Source organism: Mytilus trossulus, chromosome 12, assembly GCF_036588685.1.
Source record: "Mytilus trossulus isolate FHL-02 chromosome 12, PNRI_Mtr1.1.1.hap1, whole genome shotgun sequence".
Lineage (NCBI taxonomy): Eukaryota > Metazoa > Mollusca > Bivalvia > Mytilida > Mytilidae > Mytilus > Mytilus trossulus.
This window is the reverse complement of record NC_086384.1, coordinates 49,948,669-49,969,560: the sequence shown is the minus strand read 5'-3', so window position 1 is coordinate 49,969,560 and position 20,892 is coordinate 49,948,669. Positions and strand designations below refer to the sequence as shown.

General features: G+C 32.2%; 2 protein-coding genes across 2 annotated transcripts; both read left to right on the top strand.

Annotated features, from left to right (window-relative positions):
* The first annotated feature begins 6,019 nt into the window (after positions 1-6,019).
* LOC134692761 (uncharacterized) lies at positions 6,020-15,968 on the top strand. Its single transcript, XM_063553276.1, has 6 exons — positions 6,020-6,150; positions 11,221-11,412; positions 12,288-12,374; positions 13,839-14,638; positions 15,092-15,289; positions 15,853-15,968. Exons 2-5 carry the CDS (start codon positions 11,223-11,225, stop codon positions 15,287-15,289), a joined length of 1,275 nt encoding a protein of 424 aa, XP_063409346.1. The 5' UTR covers positions 6,020-6,150; positions 11,221-11,222; the 3' UTR covers positions 15,853-15,968.
* Positions 15,582-18,588, top strand: LOC134692762 (uncharacterized). The gene is made up of 2 exons (XM_063553277.1): positions 15,582-15,969; positions 17,039-18,588. Exons 1-2 carry the CDS (start codon positions 15,831-15,833, stop codon positions 17,833-17,835), a joined length of 936 nt encoding a protein of 311 aa, XP_063409347.1. The 5' UTR covers positions 15,582-15,830; the 3' UTR covers positions 17,836-18,588.
* The last annotated feature ends 2,304 nt before the right edge of the window (positions 18,589-20,892 follow it).

Genomic DNA, 20,892 nt, shown 5'->3' with positions numbered 1-20,892 from the left:
ATTCGATGGGCCATCATCACAATACAGTGTTGTAAGTCTGATAAAATCAGACCACGATTCTCTTTGATACGTTGAAAGTAGAGTATACGATATAAAAAGAACTCGTAGCTCAGTTAATGGTGCAAATACATTACTTTGAAATGTGTTCAGTGGATTATTGAAAAATTTCAATTCTTTCAATTGGGTCAAATAATCGAAAGCTGATTGGTCGATTGACGTTATATTACAGTTACTTATATCCAGATAACTAAGTTGTTTATATCTAGAAAATGATTCCTTACCTAAAAGGCCAAGGTCATTGTAAGCCAGATATAACCCTGATGTATTTCGTTGACATTCTGTTGGTATGAATGTGAAATTCCGCGAACTACAGTCACATCTTATTTCCGTTATACTTATTGAAATCTCACAATAGCCTGAATAAACCAATAAAAAAGTACAGTTTACACAAAGAAAGAAAACACATTGTGTTGTAAACATTGTGATAAAACTATTATGTAAATCTTTACAATTCTAATCTAATTTCTGAATGTATCATCACGAAATTATATCTTTTGATCGGTTCACCATACCCAATAAAGCCAGTCAGCCATAACGTTAACATTTAAATATATAACTGTAAACCACATACCTTAAGGGGGCTCACGGGTTTAAATTTTCGCGCCCACTGCGCAACAAGTTGCGCATAGTTACGGTATCCATGACGGAAACCGGCCAGTTGTCACAACAATTCATACATTATTATTTAGCGTATTAAAAATAGTTTTGAACCAATAAAACATTTGTTTATTAATACAATAGCTTACCTTACGTTTATTTATATTTATTTTTATCTCATGAGTTATTTTGTTATTAAATTTTGCACTTCCGGTTTTATAAATATGTAAACAAGGAAGTCAAAAACGAAAGTTATTAACCTTTTCTCTGCCATAGGGCCTATCCGGCCTATTCAAAAACACTACCGTTGAGTGCAACGCTGAGGCCCAAAGGCCAACGGAATTTTGACGTTACGTAATAATAAGCCTTACGTCATAGTACCAGAGTGCTTGATTTGGAAAATGGGCGGCGTGAACGCCGTGGATTCGGGTTTTCAACATAAAAATGGTAGCATACGCTATAAATTTATTACTTTGGGATTTCATAAATCATATTTCGTTAATAGTAACAAACAAAAAGGTAAATCATGCTACACAGAAGAACAAGTAGTCAGTATGCTGGAGTTTCTTATCGACAACATATTTGTTGAGTTTGGAAGTAGACTTTTCCAACAAGTTGTCGGCATTCCTATGGGAACAAACTGTGCGCCTCTTCTTGCCGACCTCTTCTTATTTTCATATGAATCGGAGTTCCTCCAGACACTTGTCAAAAACAAGAGGATCAAAGAAGCCAGATTATTTAATTTCACTTTCAGATATATTGATGATGTTCTTTCCTTAAACAATCCGAACTTTTCTGATTGGGTTCCATTAATATATCCCCCAGAACTCGAGATTAAAGAAACAACAGACACGGCTCCGCCTCGTTTTTAGACTTATATCTCGAATTTGACTTACACAGTCATCTCAGTACCAGAATCTATGACAAACGAGACGATTTTAATTTCGAAATTATAAATTTCCCCCACCTTAGTAGCAATATACCAACTTCACCTGCATATGGGATATGTGTTTCCCAACTTATTCGATATTCAAGAGCTTGCAGCTCCTACTCAGACTTTGTAAAACGTCATCAGTGTCTGAGTAGAAAGTTGATGAACCAGGGGTATGTCAAAGAACGTCTCGTCCTTTTTCTAAAAAAGTTCATCGGAAGGTACCAAGACCTTGTTGATAAATATTCCGTATCAACTTCTCAAATAATACACGATGGTCTTGATGTATAGATTCTGCGTACTGATGTTGTGTATCATCATAACAACATGTTTTATTGTTCTTTTATTTGTTTTTGTTCTATTAGTAAGATTACTTTTACTGTTGAATGGTTTTATGTGATATCCGTTTGACGTGGCTCGGTACTTATACATCTCGTCAATGTGTTTGTATTGGCTTTCATTTTTTGGTGATTTGTTTTGTATATGTGACTCTTTGTATTTCTTTTGTGCTTATAACGTGACTCTGTACTTTAAAAGATCCCGTCAGTATGATATTTGTCTATAATATGTCATTATGATATATTTCTATTATGAATTACTATATACGTTGAACCACAAACGTCAAAATCAATCAATGGCGTAGTGGAATTGACAATTTTTGGATTCTCATAAATTCTATGTATAACTTTTGAACTAGTTTGAATCTCGGTCTATTTCTGTAATTTATTCTTACATACTTTTGATTTTTTAACTCTGTATGCGAACATTGCCTATGAAAAAAATTTTAAAATTGTTTGTATGCACATTGAACAACAAATTTATGTGACGTATATAATTTTTCTAACGTCAGACACTCAAATCAATCCATTTGTTCTTAGACAGTAGATGTTATTGTGTCCTGTTAAATTGTTCCCTTTAAAAAGTTTTGGATTCTCATATATTCTATGTATAATTTTTGGACTAGTTTGAATCTCGGTCTATTTCTGTAATTTATTCTTACATACTTTTGATTTTTTAACCCTGTATGCGTACATTGCCTATGTAAAATTTTAAAATTGTTTGTATGCACATTGAACGACAAATTTATGTGACGTATATAATTTTTCTGACGTCGGACACTCGAGTAGATCCATGTGTTCGTGGATAGGTTTTTGTGTCCTGTTAAATTGTTCCTTTTAAAAGTTTTGGATTCTCATAAATTCTATGTATAACTTTTGGACTAGTTTGATTTCTGTAATTTATTCTTACATACTTTTGATTTTTTAACCCTGTCTGCGCTCATTGCCTATGTAAAATTTAAAATTGTTTATAATCCAGGTACTGTTGATAACTATTGTATGCACATTGAACGACAAATTTATGTGACGTATATAATTTTTCTGACGTCAGACACTCAAATCAATCCATGTGTTCGTAGATAGTAGATGTTTTTGTGTCCTGTTAAATTGTTATACGATGATGACTGATGTTCCCATATTTTGACTATTTTATTGATTGTGACTGTTTATTTAACGCATCATGTAAATGTAACGGAGTTTGATGAGACTGTTATTTAAGTGAGAGGGTTAGCGCTATAGAACCAGGTTTAATCCACCATTTTCTACATTTGAAAATGCCTGTACCAAGTCAGGAATATGACAGTTCTTGTCCATTCGTTTTTGATGCGTTTTGTTTTTTGATTTTGCCATGTAATTATGGACTTTCCAAATTGATTTTCCTCTGAGTTCAGTATTTTTGTGATTTTACTTTTGTCTGTCAGAAGAAGATGAAGAACCAGCGGAACAATTAGAAAGCCAGATAAAACTGGATTTTTACAAATGTTAATTATGTTCATCATCAAAACTACTTTATCCGTACTAAAAGAAATAATCTAACTAAAAAAGAAGATTTTCCTTCTTTGAAGTCATAAAAAAGAATTTTAAAAAGAATTTCTCAGTTTATTCAACTTGAGCAAGTGAGGGCACCTGATAGCTTGGTATATACATGTTTGAAATTCTTTATATTCGGAAAATAAAAAGATGTCGCATTGTTGTTTTGTTTAGGGAAGTTGTATTTTTTGTTTATACTAACTATAAAAAAAACATCAGTCAGAAACTTTAATTGCCCTGTATCAACTATTCAAATTATCTTCTGTTGTGGTTGTCGGTGTTTCTGTTTCCATGAACTATATGTTTACTGAATGAATTTGAATTTATATAAAAAGTGTCATTAGCTAAACAAAACAAACGTATAAAAGGACAAACTAGCACACAAAATTTCGAAGCACACACGTGCATATGTTCTGATAACGTTTACAGGGTACATGCTTCTGGAGAAAAGTAAAAACATTAGATGACTCAATTATCTGCAAATATTCTTCAAACAATTCTATTTCTTTCTTATCAAAAGTAAAATCCAACATAATGTGCCTTCAAAATATATATTTAGTATTCTAAATGTGTTAAATATTTGAAACCAATAGCAAAAAAAATAATACTGTACATCCATAAGACAGAAAAAACGATACAAAAATAGAAAAAAATAAAAAGAGTTAAGGGGTCAACAAACCCTGCCGCTCATAAATTGTATGGCTTGATCCCTACTACAAAAATATACGGTGGCAGAATGCGGCCATGAAAGAAAAAAGAAATATGTTGTTCCCTCAATATACTATGTCGTTCCCTCTAGATTCTATGTCGTTCCCACGAGATAGTTATCTCGTTCCCTCAAGATACTATATCGTTCCAGCAAGATAGTTATCTCGTTCCCACAAGATAGTTATCTCGTTCCCACAAGATGCTATGTCGTTCCCTCAAGATATAATATTGTTTCCTCAAGATAGTTATCTCGTTCCCTAAAAACGCTACGTCGTTCCTACAAGATAGTTATTGCGTTCCCTCAAGATGATATGTCGTTCCCTCAAGATATCATGGCGTTCCCTCAAGATAGTTATCTCGTTCCCTCAACATAGCAATAACATTATATTAATATGAGGAACAACATGTATCTTGAGGTAACATCATATTTTTTTTTTCTTTCATGGCCGCATTCTGCCATCGTACAAATCACAACTGCTTGTGGGTGACATGAGAACAAAAAGTGCGGAAGACATAAAGGGTAACACAAAACCGGTCCTCCTAAAAAAACGCCCGAGACCGTCCGGAAAATAAATAGCGCCCGGGAAAGAAAATATAGGGCCCGGGAGAGGAAAATAAGATATTTAATAACAATATTTTTTTTCCTAAAAAAAATAAAATAAAAATCATTGCTTATGTTATCTAAAGTGTGAAGAAAGTGTTGTTGGACTTTTACATTTAGGTTTTAAAATTGTATATAAAACCAAACCTGTTCAAACCGCGGCTTCTCATCGGTGATTCAATGTTTTTTTGTTTTATACCAAACACCTGCTTTTAAAATTCGTAGTATAATTGTTTTATTTGCTGCTGCTGATATGCATGTGCGTGTCACTTTTATCGTTCTTAAATAATGTGTAACTCTTTTAATTTTATAAAAATTACGAGTAACGATACAGTAATATGTACTGCACAATAAATAAGTACGTCTGAACCAGGCAGTGACATCACTACGACAAATTTTATCGGATCATTGGCTGAAAACACATTCTGTATATATAATTCGTCTGAATATCAACCAAACAATGTAAGATCTGTAAATTTGCGGAATTCTATATTCTGTTTAATAGGGGAATGGCAAAGTAATGTCGTGATTACATTGTGCATCAAATTCTAAATTTAAAAGTTTCTATATATATATAACATGTACATTTGAAAGGATTCAAACAGTAAACACAAATTCGTGTACTCCTGTAAATATCATGTAAAACGGAAAATGTAGTTTCAAAGAGCTGCATCTGATAAAAATCGACCGAATGCAAGTGTGTGTATATATAATATGTGCATGTATATAAGACTCAATTTAAGACTATGTTTGATTTTGGAACATTCAAATACGAAAAAGAAGATGAATTTTGGACTGTTAGTAGGGTTCTTATAACAACTCAGTTTTCAAACACTTACAGACATTAACAGATGTATTGATATACATTTGCATAAGATCGATTTCTTTTCGACGTAGCTCAATTTTGATACATTTATATACTTTCTGAAGAATATTAAATTCGCCGCTTTCCCACGAACTATAATATTTCTTGCATCCTTGTTTTTATATATATTTTCTGCTCTAATAGGTATATCAACTTTGCATATTTCTTAAACATCCATTAGACTGACCATTGTCCTTTATTATCAAACAGAAATCTAACTGACAAACGTCGACCGTCGAAACAGAATTGCGTCCATACGGAAACAATTGCATGACGTTATGCATTGTTACGCTTCCTTTGTGACGTTTTCCGTTGAAATTTGAAATCAAGGGCCTTTCTCTTGGCACTCAACGGTAGTTTACCCCAAAAAACCGTGGCACTCTAAGGGTTAAGAAATAATAAACGGAAACGACGGAATCTGATGAATAGTTTGGTGTTTTTATATGTCTTGTATATGCTGTTTCACCTACGAAATGAACCAGCCAAAGTCCTGTGCACCTGAAAGAACTCGAGACAAATGGTAAGTAAAATAAATCGGAACAACCGTAAACTATATTATAACCAGAATATCGTCTGCTGTAGGAGTATGTCTGTAATAAGAAATGAGCGAGGGAAGTTTTCAAAGAATAAACAAATACAGAAAACTAAAAGGGTAGAAAACTTGGTTTACAACCGACCAAATTGTGTAACACAAACTGTTGAAGATGAAGTTGATATACATGTTGTCCCTGATATTTCTATCGTCAGTATCGACCATCCTTACGTCAAAGAAACCACAACCACTAACTGTTCTGATCCTTTTTTCCAAAATGAAATCGTTATAGATTCGGCAGAAAATGATTACAATGTAGATTTTGACTTAGACTTCACATACATTCCATCAGATCTTGTTGATTTAAGTTATTGCCGTTTTGTGGTAGAACTTGATGTCCTTGCCAAACAATTACAACAATGCACTAAGTGTTGTACTCCTTTGCACCTGCACAACTCACTTGGAGTCAGACCCCTTGGCTTGTCAGGAATATTGTTTGTTCAGTGTACTGAATGTGGAAATGTTGACAGAATCAAATTGGGCAAAACTCACTATCGCACTGAAGTGAAAAGAGGAAATGGTATTTTTGATATAAATACTAAAGTGGCTACAGGTACTTCAATATGTTACTCTTTTATTATCTTTTCCAATTATAAATGACTACCAATTATTGCATTGAGCCAGTCATATGGAGACTTTCCCTGAAATAATCATGTGTAAATGTATGTATTATAATTAGAGATTGTACTTTTGGTATAGGTATGTTGTAGCTACATGTAGTCATTTCTTACAAAAACTTTTTGTCCACTATGGGAGGTATAAGGTCTGTTTGTCCTGATAACATGTTCGTCTGCAGTGAGTTTGTTCGCCCATACATATAAAAGTAGATGATGTGGAATATATGATTGCCAATGAGACAAATCTCCACAATAGACCAAAATTACTCTAAAATTAACAACTATAGGTCACCATATACAGCCTTCAACAATAAGCAAAGCCCATATCTCATAGTCAGCAGAGTCCACTGACCCTTGTTTTGTTCTCTTTACTATAAAATAATATAAATCAAGAATACATGTACATGTATTAAAGTTTAGGACTAGGGGCTATAAGGGCCATTTTTGGCCCCACCCCCAAATTTCATTTAATTTGTCATGTTGCAAGTCTATACCATAGACCTTCTGAAAATAATCGAATTTTGGGTCTAGCTCGTTTATTCTGTTGCCTAGCAACCACTAAAATTGCGGAGTTAAACTCATTAAATATGATTATTATACAGCTTTAATATATATATGTTTGAAATTGAACCGGTTTAGCATGTAGTGAACTTTACACTCGTACACTATTTAAATATTACATAATTAATTGCACATGTTTGCCAAATTCACTGTTGTTTCTCCCTAGCAACATATATGTGCCCATGGCAACCGCGATTTGTTTTTTATTTACAAGATTTAAATTTAAATATATTGAAACAGAAAGGCAATTTAAGATGTAAATTGAAAAAAGAAACAAACTCCAAGGTAAATATTATGGGGGAAAGCAATATTGAAACACCAACAAACAAAACAAAACACCGGGTATTGCTGATATATACAGATTGTACATCTGATGATGGGTTTGGTCGCACTCATCAGCGACAAGAAGAATAATATAAAGACAAGACACATTTAGCGCTAATAAATCTTAATATTGATTATCTTAAATAAATAGATACAGACACATGCATTAAAGGGTGTTTTCAAAAGTCAGAGTATTTCCATGACAGTAGTTATGTTTCCGGAAGGGATTGGGGTTGAAGGGGGGCACTTCTATTTACACCTTTTTAAGCTTGAATGAGTGAAAAGTTAAGAAAACTGTCAGATATATATGATATAACTTTTCCTACGCAATTTATAAAAAGGTATATATTTTTAAAATGTAAAACTGGATAAGGTGACAAAACAGCGGCACCCCCTATCAATTAAGTATTGAAGTACACCCCCTCCCCTTCTAGACTTATGTAAAGGATCGTTAGGGTTGACTTTTCGAAATTCATCTTATTTTTATTATCAATTTCAGTCGTCCAGACTTGTAACCGTATCATTCTATAGAATTGCAAAACTGGAACATACTACTATATCAAATAAATCTGTATTCTTAGATTTTTTTCTATATTTATTATATATATATATATATATTATTTGTTTTGTTGTAATTTAAGTCAATGTGACTTGTGTACTTTTCGCATTCACTAATCTTAGTGTCGTATGACTTGGTCCTTGATCATCATGACAATTTTTATTATATATTTGTCAAAATTATTGAAAACAAGAACGTGTCTTAAGTACATAGATGCCCAAATCGCAAGACTAACAATGGCCAGGAAATCCTAGGTTAGGACAGGCCCAAAAAATTGGCAGATTTAAACATGTTAATTTTGCGATCTCTAACCCCTTCTCCCTGTACCTCTAGGCAAAGTAGAAAAAAATCAAACACACAATACACACAGTATAATTTACTTCAACAAAAGTCTGAGTCTGATGTCAGATTCAACTACCTTGACCAAACACTTAAACCTGAAGTGAGACACAAGGACAATCGGACGAACAGACTGACATACACACGGACGAACAGACGCATAGACCAGAAAACATAATGCCCACAAATGGGGCTTAACAACAAAGCCGGGTCACATTTTAAAATTTACACTTCATTTTTACGCACGATTATAAACTATTCAAAACATAACCTTTAAAAAGGTAACAGACATGTAGTATGCTTACAGACTTCAGGCTCTTGTTTCTATGCATGAAAAGGTCAATTATTCAATGCCAATGCTGGTGATACAATGGATAAATCTGTTGTAGAGTTGTCACAGGCTCAGGCGTACTTATATAATTATATCTACATGTTTATACGGATATATGGATAGTCTACCTTATACCGTTTCCGTTGTTTAACATCAAATTTTATAGAACTTGTTCTCTATGCACATTACCCACAAAGACCATCCAATTGGAATATAGGTAGTTTCATTTTCGAAATAAATCTGGTGTTTCTCGCCAATTATGGAAATTTAAGTGAAATACCCCCCCCCCCCCCTTTCGTTACATAAATCATGGATCTGACCCTAATACCAGAGAGAGAAGATTGCCCCATTCAAACAACAAATTTGGAATTTATAATTAGCAAAAACATCAGAAATGTACAGATTTTGTTATATTGAACGTCTATCTAAAATTTCATAATTAAAAAAAAATGTCCTCAAAGTTGTAACTGACTGCCTTACACATGAGGTTCATTGCTGTCGGATTTTTAACAAAATAATTAACTAGATAAACTTACGGAAATATAATTAGGAATACACTTTACATTCATAAACAAAAAATAATAAGTTTCTATAGGCATAAGAATGTATGAACTAAAATTTGTCAGATGAAAAGGTCCAATTTGGACGACAAATTTCAGCTTTTTTTGCTCCCCTTGGCTATGAAAAATATAAAATAAACTATCGCACCAACCTTGCACCAAAAAGATTTTTTATCCGAAGTTTGATATGTATGAACTTGTCAAAATGTTAAAATTTCTATTTGGTGCAAGCATGGTGCGGTGGTCAAAATTTAGAAAAATCATCAAATTTTCGGTATTTTTGCTTATTTTCCCAATAATGACGTCATTTGCACCTACCATTGTGACGTCATTGAACCATTTTTAGTCAAATAAAAACATTTTTTTTAAATCATTTACTCATATTCTAATAATTTATGGAGAAAAATCTGCTCTGTTAGAATTTTTATTATCTTGTAAATCTGGGGCCATTTTAGGCCATTAAAGCCCCTACTCCAATATATATTCTAGATATGTATGGAAACACATGAGAATGTTTAAAAGTTGATAGCTTGTTTTGAAGCATACATGGTTCAATGAGATAATGATTCTTACTGACTGATTTAATTCTTGTCCTTGATGGATTAATAATTTTTTTGAAAAAGTAGCCTGTTAATACTAACAATGATGTACAAATTTTAGATCATGAAAAGAATTTACAATATAAAAAAGAGGACGTGGTATGATTGCCAATAGGACAACTCTGCACAAACGACGGTTAGAGACCAAATGACACAGAAATTAACAACTATAGGTCACGGTATGGCCTTCAACAATAAATTAAGCCAATACTTCATAGTCAGATATATAAAAGCCCTTGAAATGAAAATGTCAACAAGAAAACTAACAGCCTAATTTCTGTGCGAAAAATTAAAGAAAAACAAATATGTAACCCATAAACATACAACAATTACTGAATTACAGGCTCCTGACTTGGGACAGGCATATACAAACAGAAACATTTTTATTTATTATCTATACAGTACTCACAAATTGACTGACTATTTTTTTTTTCGGTTAACAAATACATGTATCAATAAATACATATTCTACTATGCACCTCAAAAAGAAAGTAATAAATTAGTTGAGATTCAGTAAAATTTTCAACACTCTTTAACCTAATCTGTTCAGATAATAAACAGTATGCACTTGACACCAATGCGAAAATTAATAAAATCAGGGCTAATAGAAATTTGGTAAATGGTTTTCATTCTCCACTTTAAGATTAAAGGTATAAAATATGGAAAGTTCTTTTGTACTGGTCAGGGTAAGAAAGTTTTTTTCCATATTCTAAACTATTTTTTCACAATGACTGTTTACCTTATAAATTTTCCAAGGAATTAAATCACGCCTGTGCGTTTAAACATGCAAGAATGCCAGATTGAACTAGCAGAAATTGACAGATTCTGCTAATACATGTAATAGTTTCACCAAAATTAGTCATTAATGTGTAGTATCAAACAAAATTGCATTTCCGGCATGTAAATAAAAACCATCTATTTTTTCATGAGAATGGATGAAGAAGAAGGTAATTATTTCTGAAAATAATGCTTTTAGTATGATTACTACATGTACTACTAAAATGTATTTCAGTATATGTATTAATTAATACCATATTGAACAAATAAGTATTTGAAGTCAAATCCATTTTATTAAATTTAGATGCTTATTTTAACATAAAATTTTCAGGGATGATTCATGCTGGAATTGGGGAAACCCAATTAAACAATCTGCTAGCAGCAATGAATTTACATTGTATAAACTCCAAGACCCTGAAGGACAGAGAAATTGAGATTGGTGAGGTGATGGAATGTAGTGCAGAGGCCTCAGAAAGGAAATTTTTGTTAGAGGAAGCTGTTGAAGCTATTTTACTTAATGAAGGTTAGATCATACGACTATATAAAAATACATATAAATGCAGCTTTCACAATAGTTTTGTTCTGGCGAGAATTCCTCCATCATTAAATATTTTTTCATGTAGATCACTGGCTATAATTACTATAAAGATTAAATTTAGAAATGTTATTTTTATATTGAAAATAAAAGGATATGTTTTTTAAATGCATTTGTTTTTCGGCAAAAGTTAAAATAACATGAATTTACCTGGAAAGCATTTCTTTAACATATATTATTTATTCAACTGAATGGAGGAAAAACATTTAAAAAGAAATGTTAGGAGTAACTTTGAGTTTTTTATATTGTACATGAGTATTTTAGGATTGTTTCAACTTATAAACAGCTGGTTACAGTATATGAAATAACAATGTGTCAGCTTGTACACTTCATAAAACCTCAAACTTTTTTTTCTCAAACAAAGCAACTTTTATTCAATAAATATCACATTTAATATGTAAATCTCGTCTGAAACCTTAGCTCCCTATCTGTTGCACCGGCATTATCAATGACAAAATTCAAGTTGGACTTAACAGTTTTTGCAAGTCTTAAAAAATTCTTTGTTTTGCCACATATACATGTATAAAGGATGTTCAAAATTGGACATCTGACTGGAAGTTAGAAAAGATATTCGGTGCAGACTGTATCTGTCTCAGAACATGTTGTGCTGAAGTTACAAGTATGTATCACTAGTAATCTTGATAAAAAACTATCAAATCAACTCTTCAAATGCAATACTAATTATCAGCCATACATGTGAAAATGTTAATTAATGTTGCTACATTTAAAATGGACATTATTTCTAAAAAGTGCATTTTCAAATTTCAAATTTATCAATATTAAACTGGTTCATTTTCTTTCAGATAGTCAACAACAAGAAGGTATACATGCATCAACAGACACATGCTGGCAAAAAAAGTGTTCTGGAAGAGCATATAATAGTTTATCAGGTTTGTTTATTTATAATGAATGGCAATAATTTATTTTGCATTTATTGACGCATAAAATATTTTTTTGACTCTTCACATTTTGCATAATCCGCTTTCCATTAAATAAATATTATACCTGCCCTACTACATAAAGCTAATTCTCTTTTTGGCAAGATTCCCTTGTCTTGGCCACTCACAACAAGTACAAAAGGGTATGGAATAAGGGGAGGGGGGTTATCAAATGTTTCCGTTGTCTGTTCTGTAAGTCATCAAGTTTGCATTAACTTTATTTTATAAAACTGATACATGATGCTTATTACCATGAAACAAAGATCAAATTCAGTCATTTTTTATACGACAGCAATTTTTTTTATTTTGTGGTCGTATATTGGTATCATGTTGTCGTCCGAATACTTTTGGTTTTCGCACTATAACTTTAGTTTAATATAAGAAAATAGAAACCTATGAAATTTTGACACAAGGTTTATGAACACAAAAGGAAGGTTGGCATTGATTTTAGGAGTTGGTATCCCAACAGTTGAGGAATTGGGGGCCAAAAAGGGGCCCAAATAAGGATTTTTCTTGGTTTTCGCACCATAACTTTAGTACAAGTAAATAGAAATCTCTGAAATTTGGGCTGTTGTCTCTTTGACACATTCCCAATTTCCATTCTCAATTTTATATTTTTGATTTTCACAAAAAATTGAATCCTTTGGGTTCTTTGATATGCTGAATCTAAAAATGTACTTAGATTTTTGATTATTGACCCAGTTTTCAAGTTGGTCCAAATCCGGGTCCAAAATCAATCTTTGTTTAATTACATCAAAAATTGAATAAATGGGGTTCTTTGATATGCCGAATGTAACTGTGTATGTAGATTCTTAATTTTTGGTCCTGTTTTCAAATTAATCTACATTAAGGTCCAAAGGGTCCAAAATTAAACTTAGTTTGATTTCGACCAAAATTGAATCCTTTGGGTTCTTTGATATGCTGAATCTAAAAATGTACATAGATTTTTGATTATTGACCAAGTTTTCAAGTCGGGGTCCAAATCATGGTCCAAAATTAAACTTTGTTTGATTTCATCAAAAATTGAATAATTGCGGTTCTTTGATATGCCAAATCTAACTGTGTATGTAGATTTTTAATTGTTGGTCCTGTTTTCAAATTGGTCTACATTAAGGTCCAAAGGGTCCAAAATTAATCAAGTTTGATTTTTACAAAAATTAAATTCTTGGGCTTCTTTGATATGCTGAATCTAAACATGGATCCTTTTTTAATAAAATCTGGCTCTTACTATACAGATTTTAAATAAGACAGATATTTTTTTATGTTCAAATAATATTATGATGATGTCTGTGTGGTTGTTCAAAGAAGTTTGAGTTTCTCTTTACTGATTTTAACAATTTGATATGTTCCCACTTCTTTGTTACAGCTTAGTGACTTATATGACTATTTACAAATATGTATTTATTTTGATTTCAGGAGTAGCATCACTTATTGGACAGAAGACTGGGAAAGTTCTGCATCATACCATGAGATCTGGGGATTGCAGAGTATGCAGCATAGCAAACAGAAAAGGAGAAGTACCCAGAAAACATAAGTGCTCTAAAAACTGGACTGGATCAGCAAAAGCAATGGAGCTTGACATGGTTGTCCAGATGATCCGTGATTTGAAGGAACAAAATGTCCCAATATCAGAACTTGCTGGGGATGACGATTCAACTGGATACAACAGAGCCATTAAGGAAATGCCGGATCTTCATATGGAGAAAACTAGTGATCGCAATCATGTAACCAAAAATATCGTCAACAAATTATACAGCATGAAGCCAAAGCATAAGGAATTATCTGTAATGGTGATAAATGCTTTTACCAGAAACTTTGCCTACATGGTTGACCAAAATAAGGGAAATCAAACTGGAATAGAAAATGGGTTAAGGGCGTCGATTGATCACATTTTTGGTGAACATGCACACTGTGTGCAAAGTTGGTGTGGCTACTTAAAAGACAAAACTACCTACAAACATTCAAGCCTTCCACATGGCAAAGATTTAAAATCTTTGGACTTGAAGTCTGATCTTGAAAAACTGTTCTTGGATAAATTGGTGCCAAACTCAAAGAAACTGGCAAATCTAGCAAGTTCTCAAGCTAATGAGAGTTTGAATATGACCATAGCTACTAAAGCACCAAAATACAAACATTACTCTGCCTCATCCAGCTTAAGCTACAGAGTTAGTTCAGCAGTTCTACAGAAAAATGAAGGCTATAGCTATGTGTCTGAGGTTAGTGTAAAATATGGTTAATATTATGTGCATAAGCAAATTTAGTGTAAATGTAAAATAGCAATATAGAAAATTACAAATATACATTTACACCTAACTATAAGACCTTCAACAATGAAAAGTGTCTACAATTTTGGAATAACAAGATGTTGATCACTAAGATTCTAAAAAAACTGTGAACCAAAGATCTTCAATAACAATTAAATTACAAAAATAAAATTAGACTTGAAAACACAACAACTGGGCAAGGTTCATGAATAAGTGCAAATTCATAATTCAAATTTACCTCCCTGCTTTCAAGTAAAGCATTGATTGTATAAGCTACAAACGTTTACTCCTCTATCTATCTTATATTTGCCAATATTCTGTTGTACATGTTGTATCATATCAGACTGGCTTAGCCACTAAATGTTTCCCCTTTCCATCAAATGTTAAATGTTAAACTTATTACAGGTACATGAATCATCTGGATTATCACCTGGTACTGAAACATTGAAGAGATCATTGAAATTAAACAGAAAGAGAGACAGAAAGTCAACTGTTTCGAAGACAAGAGAGGGAAAAAAACAACGTCTGCTTCTGAAGAAGAAAGAAGTTCCAAGAATTCTGGAATGGAAGTCAGAGAAGGAAAAACTTACGAAAGTGAAATAGGTGATTATTTTACATACTGAGTTATTTTTGGTATCATCTACCATGAACAAGTACATGTAATTTTACACTTACATTGACATTGTCATCATCTCATGACATATCATTGTTTGGATGTTAATTTGCTTAATTGGACTTTCTTTTACTTATAGATAGTTTAATATGTGTTTTGAGTTTTTTCACTTAAATTATTATATTAAGATGATCTGATAACTAGTAAGTACATAACCTAGATACATTTATTTGAAATTAAAAAAAAAAATATCTAGCTTTTTTTGTGGTAAAAATTCAGTAAAACCTGCCTGTTGCAAATACATGTATCCACCATCAAATGGTTAAAAAAAATCACATTACAATATTGTGTAATTTTATAATACAACTGTCTTTTGACTGTATTGGATAAAATGTTTAGATTTAAGAAACAGCAGAAAAAAAAAGTTAGGAAACTGCTGGTAATATACACTTTTAAGTGTCTCTGATGTCATCATTCTAACAACTGATTCAATGTCAATGTCATCTTATCATGTGATCAATTTTATACTTCATGCATACAATTTTTGTTCTAGTACTGGAACATCCAGATCAAGAAGAAATTCCTGAAGTTATGGAAATAGACAAATTTGACAAAGAAGCAATTACAGTTGCACCTTTGTTGGTGTTTGACTTAGAAACCACAGGCCTTAGTAAGTTTTAACTTTCATTGTTTACGTCTGTTTACAGGACGTATTGTGGTATACCATTGTCCATCTGTCCAGTCTGTCTGTAATCAACATGTTGGACATGAACTAAAAAGGGCTTTTACCAATTTGCATAAAACTTTGGTTAATTGCTTATATCTTATGAAGTAAGCTCCTTTTAGAATTCTAAAAAAATCAGATTTTACATTTTTGAGTTATGGGGTTTTATTTATTAAAAAAGGAAATTTCCAGTTCTCGGATAATTACCTAAAAAACTTAATTTACATAGATAGAGGGCCCTCTTAACTTAATTTGGGAAAAATTGATTTACCTCTATGGATATATGTAAAATCGATTTTGAATTAAGAAAACTTGCAGCAATGTTGACCCCAACCCCACTCCACCTTCCACCCCACCATCAAACTATTTGAATTCAGTTTATTATCCTACATTGATCTTTTGATGTCGTCCCTAATTAAATTCATATAACCAATTTCATGTTCTTTGACTTCATTTATTCAGAAACCTATGTCAAATATTTAATTACAATCCAAATTTAGACCTGAATCAAGCTTTAAGAGAGTCCATTTTTGTCCACATTGTTCAGATTTGGACCTCTGCAGGCATATCCAGCTGTACCCATGAATGTTATGACTATAACATGAATAGAAAAAAAGCTAAAATTTAAGTTGTTGGATGGTAGTCTTGTGTTGTATTGTATTGCTATGCAAGTAATTGTATGTCCATCTCAAATTAAAAATATTGAATGACATGTAACTAACTCATGAATGTTGTTTTTATACTGTGTTTAAAATTACATATTAAAGTAGAGCTATTCAAATATGCATAGTAAATTATGATTCCAACTTCTCTTGCATGCAATGTCACAAGCAAAATAATATTATTATGCAACAAAAATGATTTCAGGGACAGAGAGTTTTTTTTTATAGCTTTAAGGTTAAACCCGAAGGTGGCATGAGACTTTATGCAATCATTGATGATGAAACAAAAGTTTATTGAACCCCTGAATCAATCCTGTAATAGTACCTATTGCATTATAATTTCTTTTTTTCAGGTAGATCATCTGATATTATACAACTTGCAGCTTGTTCAAAAGACAGCACTTTTGATACCTACATCTTACCAAGCCAACCAATATCAAAAGAAGCCACCAACATCACAAAGATCACAGTGCGTGGAAACAATATGCTGTACAATTCAAAACCAGTCAACTTTAAATATCCACATCAAGCTCTTACTGATTTCATTACATTTCTGTCAGAATTTTCATGTAAACCAATTCTTGTTGGACACAATATCAAGAGATTTGACTGTCATATTTTGTACAATGCCTTAAGATTTTATAACATGTACTCAGAATTTTGTAGCCATATAATTGGATTTGTAGATAGTTTGGATGTATTTAAACATGTTGTTCCTGGACTAAGTTCTTATAGTCAGACAAATCTTGTTGACACACTTCTTGATGAAACCTATGCTGCTCATACTGCCTTAGAGGACACTAGACTATTATTTAGATTAATCACTTGTACATCACAAGGAAATGTTATATCTGATAACATCACAGATTTTATTTTTTCTTCCAACTATCCACATAACTGTCACATGCATCAAGATAATTTAACAACTTTTAGTGAGGCTATTAACTGTAAAGCTTTATCTAAAGCCACAGCTTTGAAAGCTGCACGTTCTAATTTAAGGTTGTGTCATTTAAAATTATCTATTGAAAGAAATGGATTAGATGGTTTACGCGCACTGTTGTCCGAACTTACGAATCAAGGAAAAGTGCGTGTAACCAGTTGTAAAAAGATTATTCAAAAGATGTATGACTTTTTGACTCCTGAAAGTTAAGGTGGCTTGGACAATTTTAAACTTACTATGATAAAAATTGCTTTTTTAAATATTTTTAAATTCTAAGTGATATATTTATATATATATATAATAGGTGCATTGTTCATTTATGCTCACAATCACTCCTTATAAGTAGTATACACTTTTTTGTTTTAAACTTATTAGAAAAATAGATTTATTGATGAATAAAACTAAAAACAGACATGACCTACAAAAATTTCCAAAATATTTGGTCTAATAGTTTATCAGTATTTATGATTATAAACCAGATATAAGGGAATGCATAACAGTTTTGATAAAAATAATAATGTTGAATTTTTTGGCCAAAACTTTTTTTGTCCTAAGCCCCCTTACATATATATTAATATACATATTGTGTGTGTTGTTCTTTCTGATTAGATGATATCTTGAATTCCATGTATCATTATAACAAATATCATCACTTTTGTTATGAATAAACAAAAATGAAAATAAAAGAAGGGAAATAAAATATATGTGTGCTTCCTATTTCTTTGTAAAAAAAAGGGTTGTATCTATTTTTGAACAATATTTCTAAATCCTTTTCACAGTCTTGATTCCATAAATATAAGTTTCAACAGAAAAGTTTTAATATTAGTTTGTTTGAAAAATAAAACAAATTTTACAAAATGCTGAGAACTTTCAGGCTTGAAAGGGTTCATCATAGATTGGTTAAGAAATCCGAAACACACACATATTTTTATATGGCCTCACTTTAAAATTGGAATGTGGTTTGTTATTTATTATTTGTGCATGATATAACTGGACATCAATTGTGTTATTTCAGCAGAACTGAATAATTTAATTTTGTTTGTCTATTTATCTTAAAAGTTGTGAATAGCAAAGTGTCACAAAATGCGTTTAGAAACATAGCAGAGCACATACCAAAGGAAAAAAGGCAAGCAAAAAAGATAAAAGTGCAAGGTACAGTAAGAATATCACTAAAACAGGGGTTGTACTTAGATGCTCTGGAAGGATGAGCAGTTCCTGCTTTTTACAAGACACTTCTTGTGCTGGTCAATGAGGGTCATGTACAGTAAGGAGAAAACATCTATGACAGGATTATAAAAAAAGAGATGTGGTATGATTACCAATGAGACAACTCTTCACTAAAGACTAAATGAAACAAAAATTTACATTAAAATTGAGAATGAAAATGGGGAATGTGTCAAAGACACAACAACCTGACCGTAGAAAAAACTACAGCAGAAGGTCACCAACAGGTCTTCAATGTAGCGAGAAATTCCCGCACCCGAAGGCGTCCTTCAGCTGGCCCACAAACAAATACATACTGAACAATAGGTCAGCATATGTCCTTCAACAATGAGCAAATACCATTCTGCATGGTCAGCTCAAAAATGGCCATGAAATGATGAATGAGAAAACTAACAGCCTTATTTAAGTACAAAATTGAACAAATACAAATGAGTAACACATCAACGAACGACAACCACTTAAAAACAGGCTCCTGACTTAATTCATTAGTTGTTTTGGATCAGGCTGACCAGTTAAGAACTTCCAGATGGTCAGCTTCAGTTGAACCATAGCAATAGTGTACATTGCATGAAGGTTAAGTATTACAAGATCTATATACTTGCTATCATTTTTTTATCGAAATTAGAATACAAATAGTGGAGGTCCCTGTGGTCTTTTGTAGATGAGCTATGGTCTAGAAAACTGAATAATCAGTGCAAGTCATCTTTCTGAGAGAGTGTGGATGGTGGTTTTTTTTAGCCTACGACTTCAATATTTTAGAAGATGGAGGACCTGAATGCTCTATACGTCGTATATAGATGTCTAATATTATGAATTTTCCGGCTGTCACATGTCCAAAGTCCTTGACCTCATTTTCATGGTTGAGTGACTTAACCTTTTTCTATTAATTTTTTTTGTAATGTTTATTTGCTCTACTTGATATGATTATTAGAATATCAATATTTGGTATGTGTGTACCTTGCAAGGTATACATGCCGGTCAGACAGATTTTACTTGACCTTGAACTCATTTCATGAATCAGTCAAGTCCATACTCAGTTTATATATCAAGCAATATGTCTAGTATATAGAAAGACTAAAGTGTATATGTGATACTTGGCAGGTGTCATCTGACCTTGACCTGATTTCCCTCGTTCAGTGGTAATAGTCGTGTTTTTCATGTTTACGGCTGTATTTTTTAAACTAAGCAATAGCTATAGATCAACTATATTTGTTGTATGTAAGGAATATTGTGCTACTCCAGTAGGAAAATAGTGTTATTATTGAAATAGTATGCATTATGGAGGAAAGGGATCACATACTGACCCAATATTTAGCAAGAATTAGCTGCAAAATCCTGTGCTAGGAGCTGTCTTGAAACTTTTATTGAGGCGAAAATTACTTCTCTGTGTTGAAGATATCACTGTCATTCCCCCATCCCCGTAATTCCTATGGTCAATGCCTTATGACCGACTATCCTAGGACATTATAGCCAGTCATGATTGTTAAAAACCTCATAAGTAAATAAGAACTGAATTTACTTTTTAGCAGTCCAAGTTTCATTACAATCAAACGAAATGCTAATATTATCCACTGAAACCAATGATATTTAGCAAGAGAACTTCAGACATACTAAGAACTATTCGCCCCTAGGAATTACGACCTCCATATATATATGCAGGTCCTAAAAAAAACACATCTCTATTGAAGAATAAGTTTCTGCTCATTTTTCAAATCGTATGATCTTTAATTTGAACTGAACATTAAAAGATTGGCCAAAAATTAGTGATTTTCCCTTTTTACTTATGGTTGCCATGGCAACAAATATGCAAAACATCTGCGATTGTTTGAAAATGTTATATATATATAATATATGGTCTTACATGTATAAAATGTATAACAAGTTTCTATAAACAGGTCTGTTGTATCATATATATATATATAGTTCCAAACTTTGAAAAACATGTAAAAGAGAGAGTTATCTCCCTTTTTTGAAAAATGACAACTATTTTTAATGATGTACATTTTTTGTCTTAACTAGACGGTGACTTGTTGATTTTATTTT

Excerpts from the sequence above, each read along its gene's own strand:
- LOC134692761 (XM_063553276.1), top strand. The coding sequence starts at position 11,223 with ATGATTCATGCTGGAATTGGGGAAACCCAATTAAACAATCTGCTAGCA. Across the intron at positions 12,375-13,838 it reads AGCATATAATAGTTTATCAG|GAGTAGCATCACTTATTGGA; the intron begins GTTTGTTTATTT and ends TTTTGATTTCAG. Across the intron at positions 14,639-15,091 it reads GCTATAGCTATGTGTCTGAG|GTACATGAATCATCTGGATT; the intron begins GTTAGTGTAAAA and ends AACTTATTACAG.
- LOC134692762 (XM_063553277.1), top strand. The coding sequence starts at position 15,831 with ATGCATACAATTTTTGTTCTAGTACTGGAACATCCAGATCAAGAAGAA. Across the intron at positions 15,970-17,038 it reads CTTAGAAACCACAGGCCTTA|GTAGATCATCTGATATTATA; the intron begins GTAAGTTTTAAC and ends TCTTTTTTTCAG.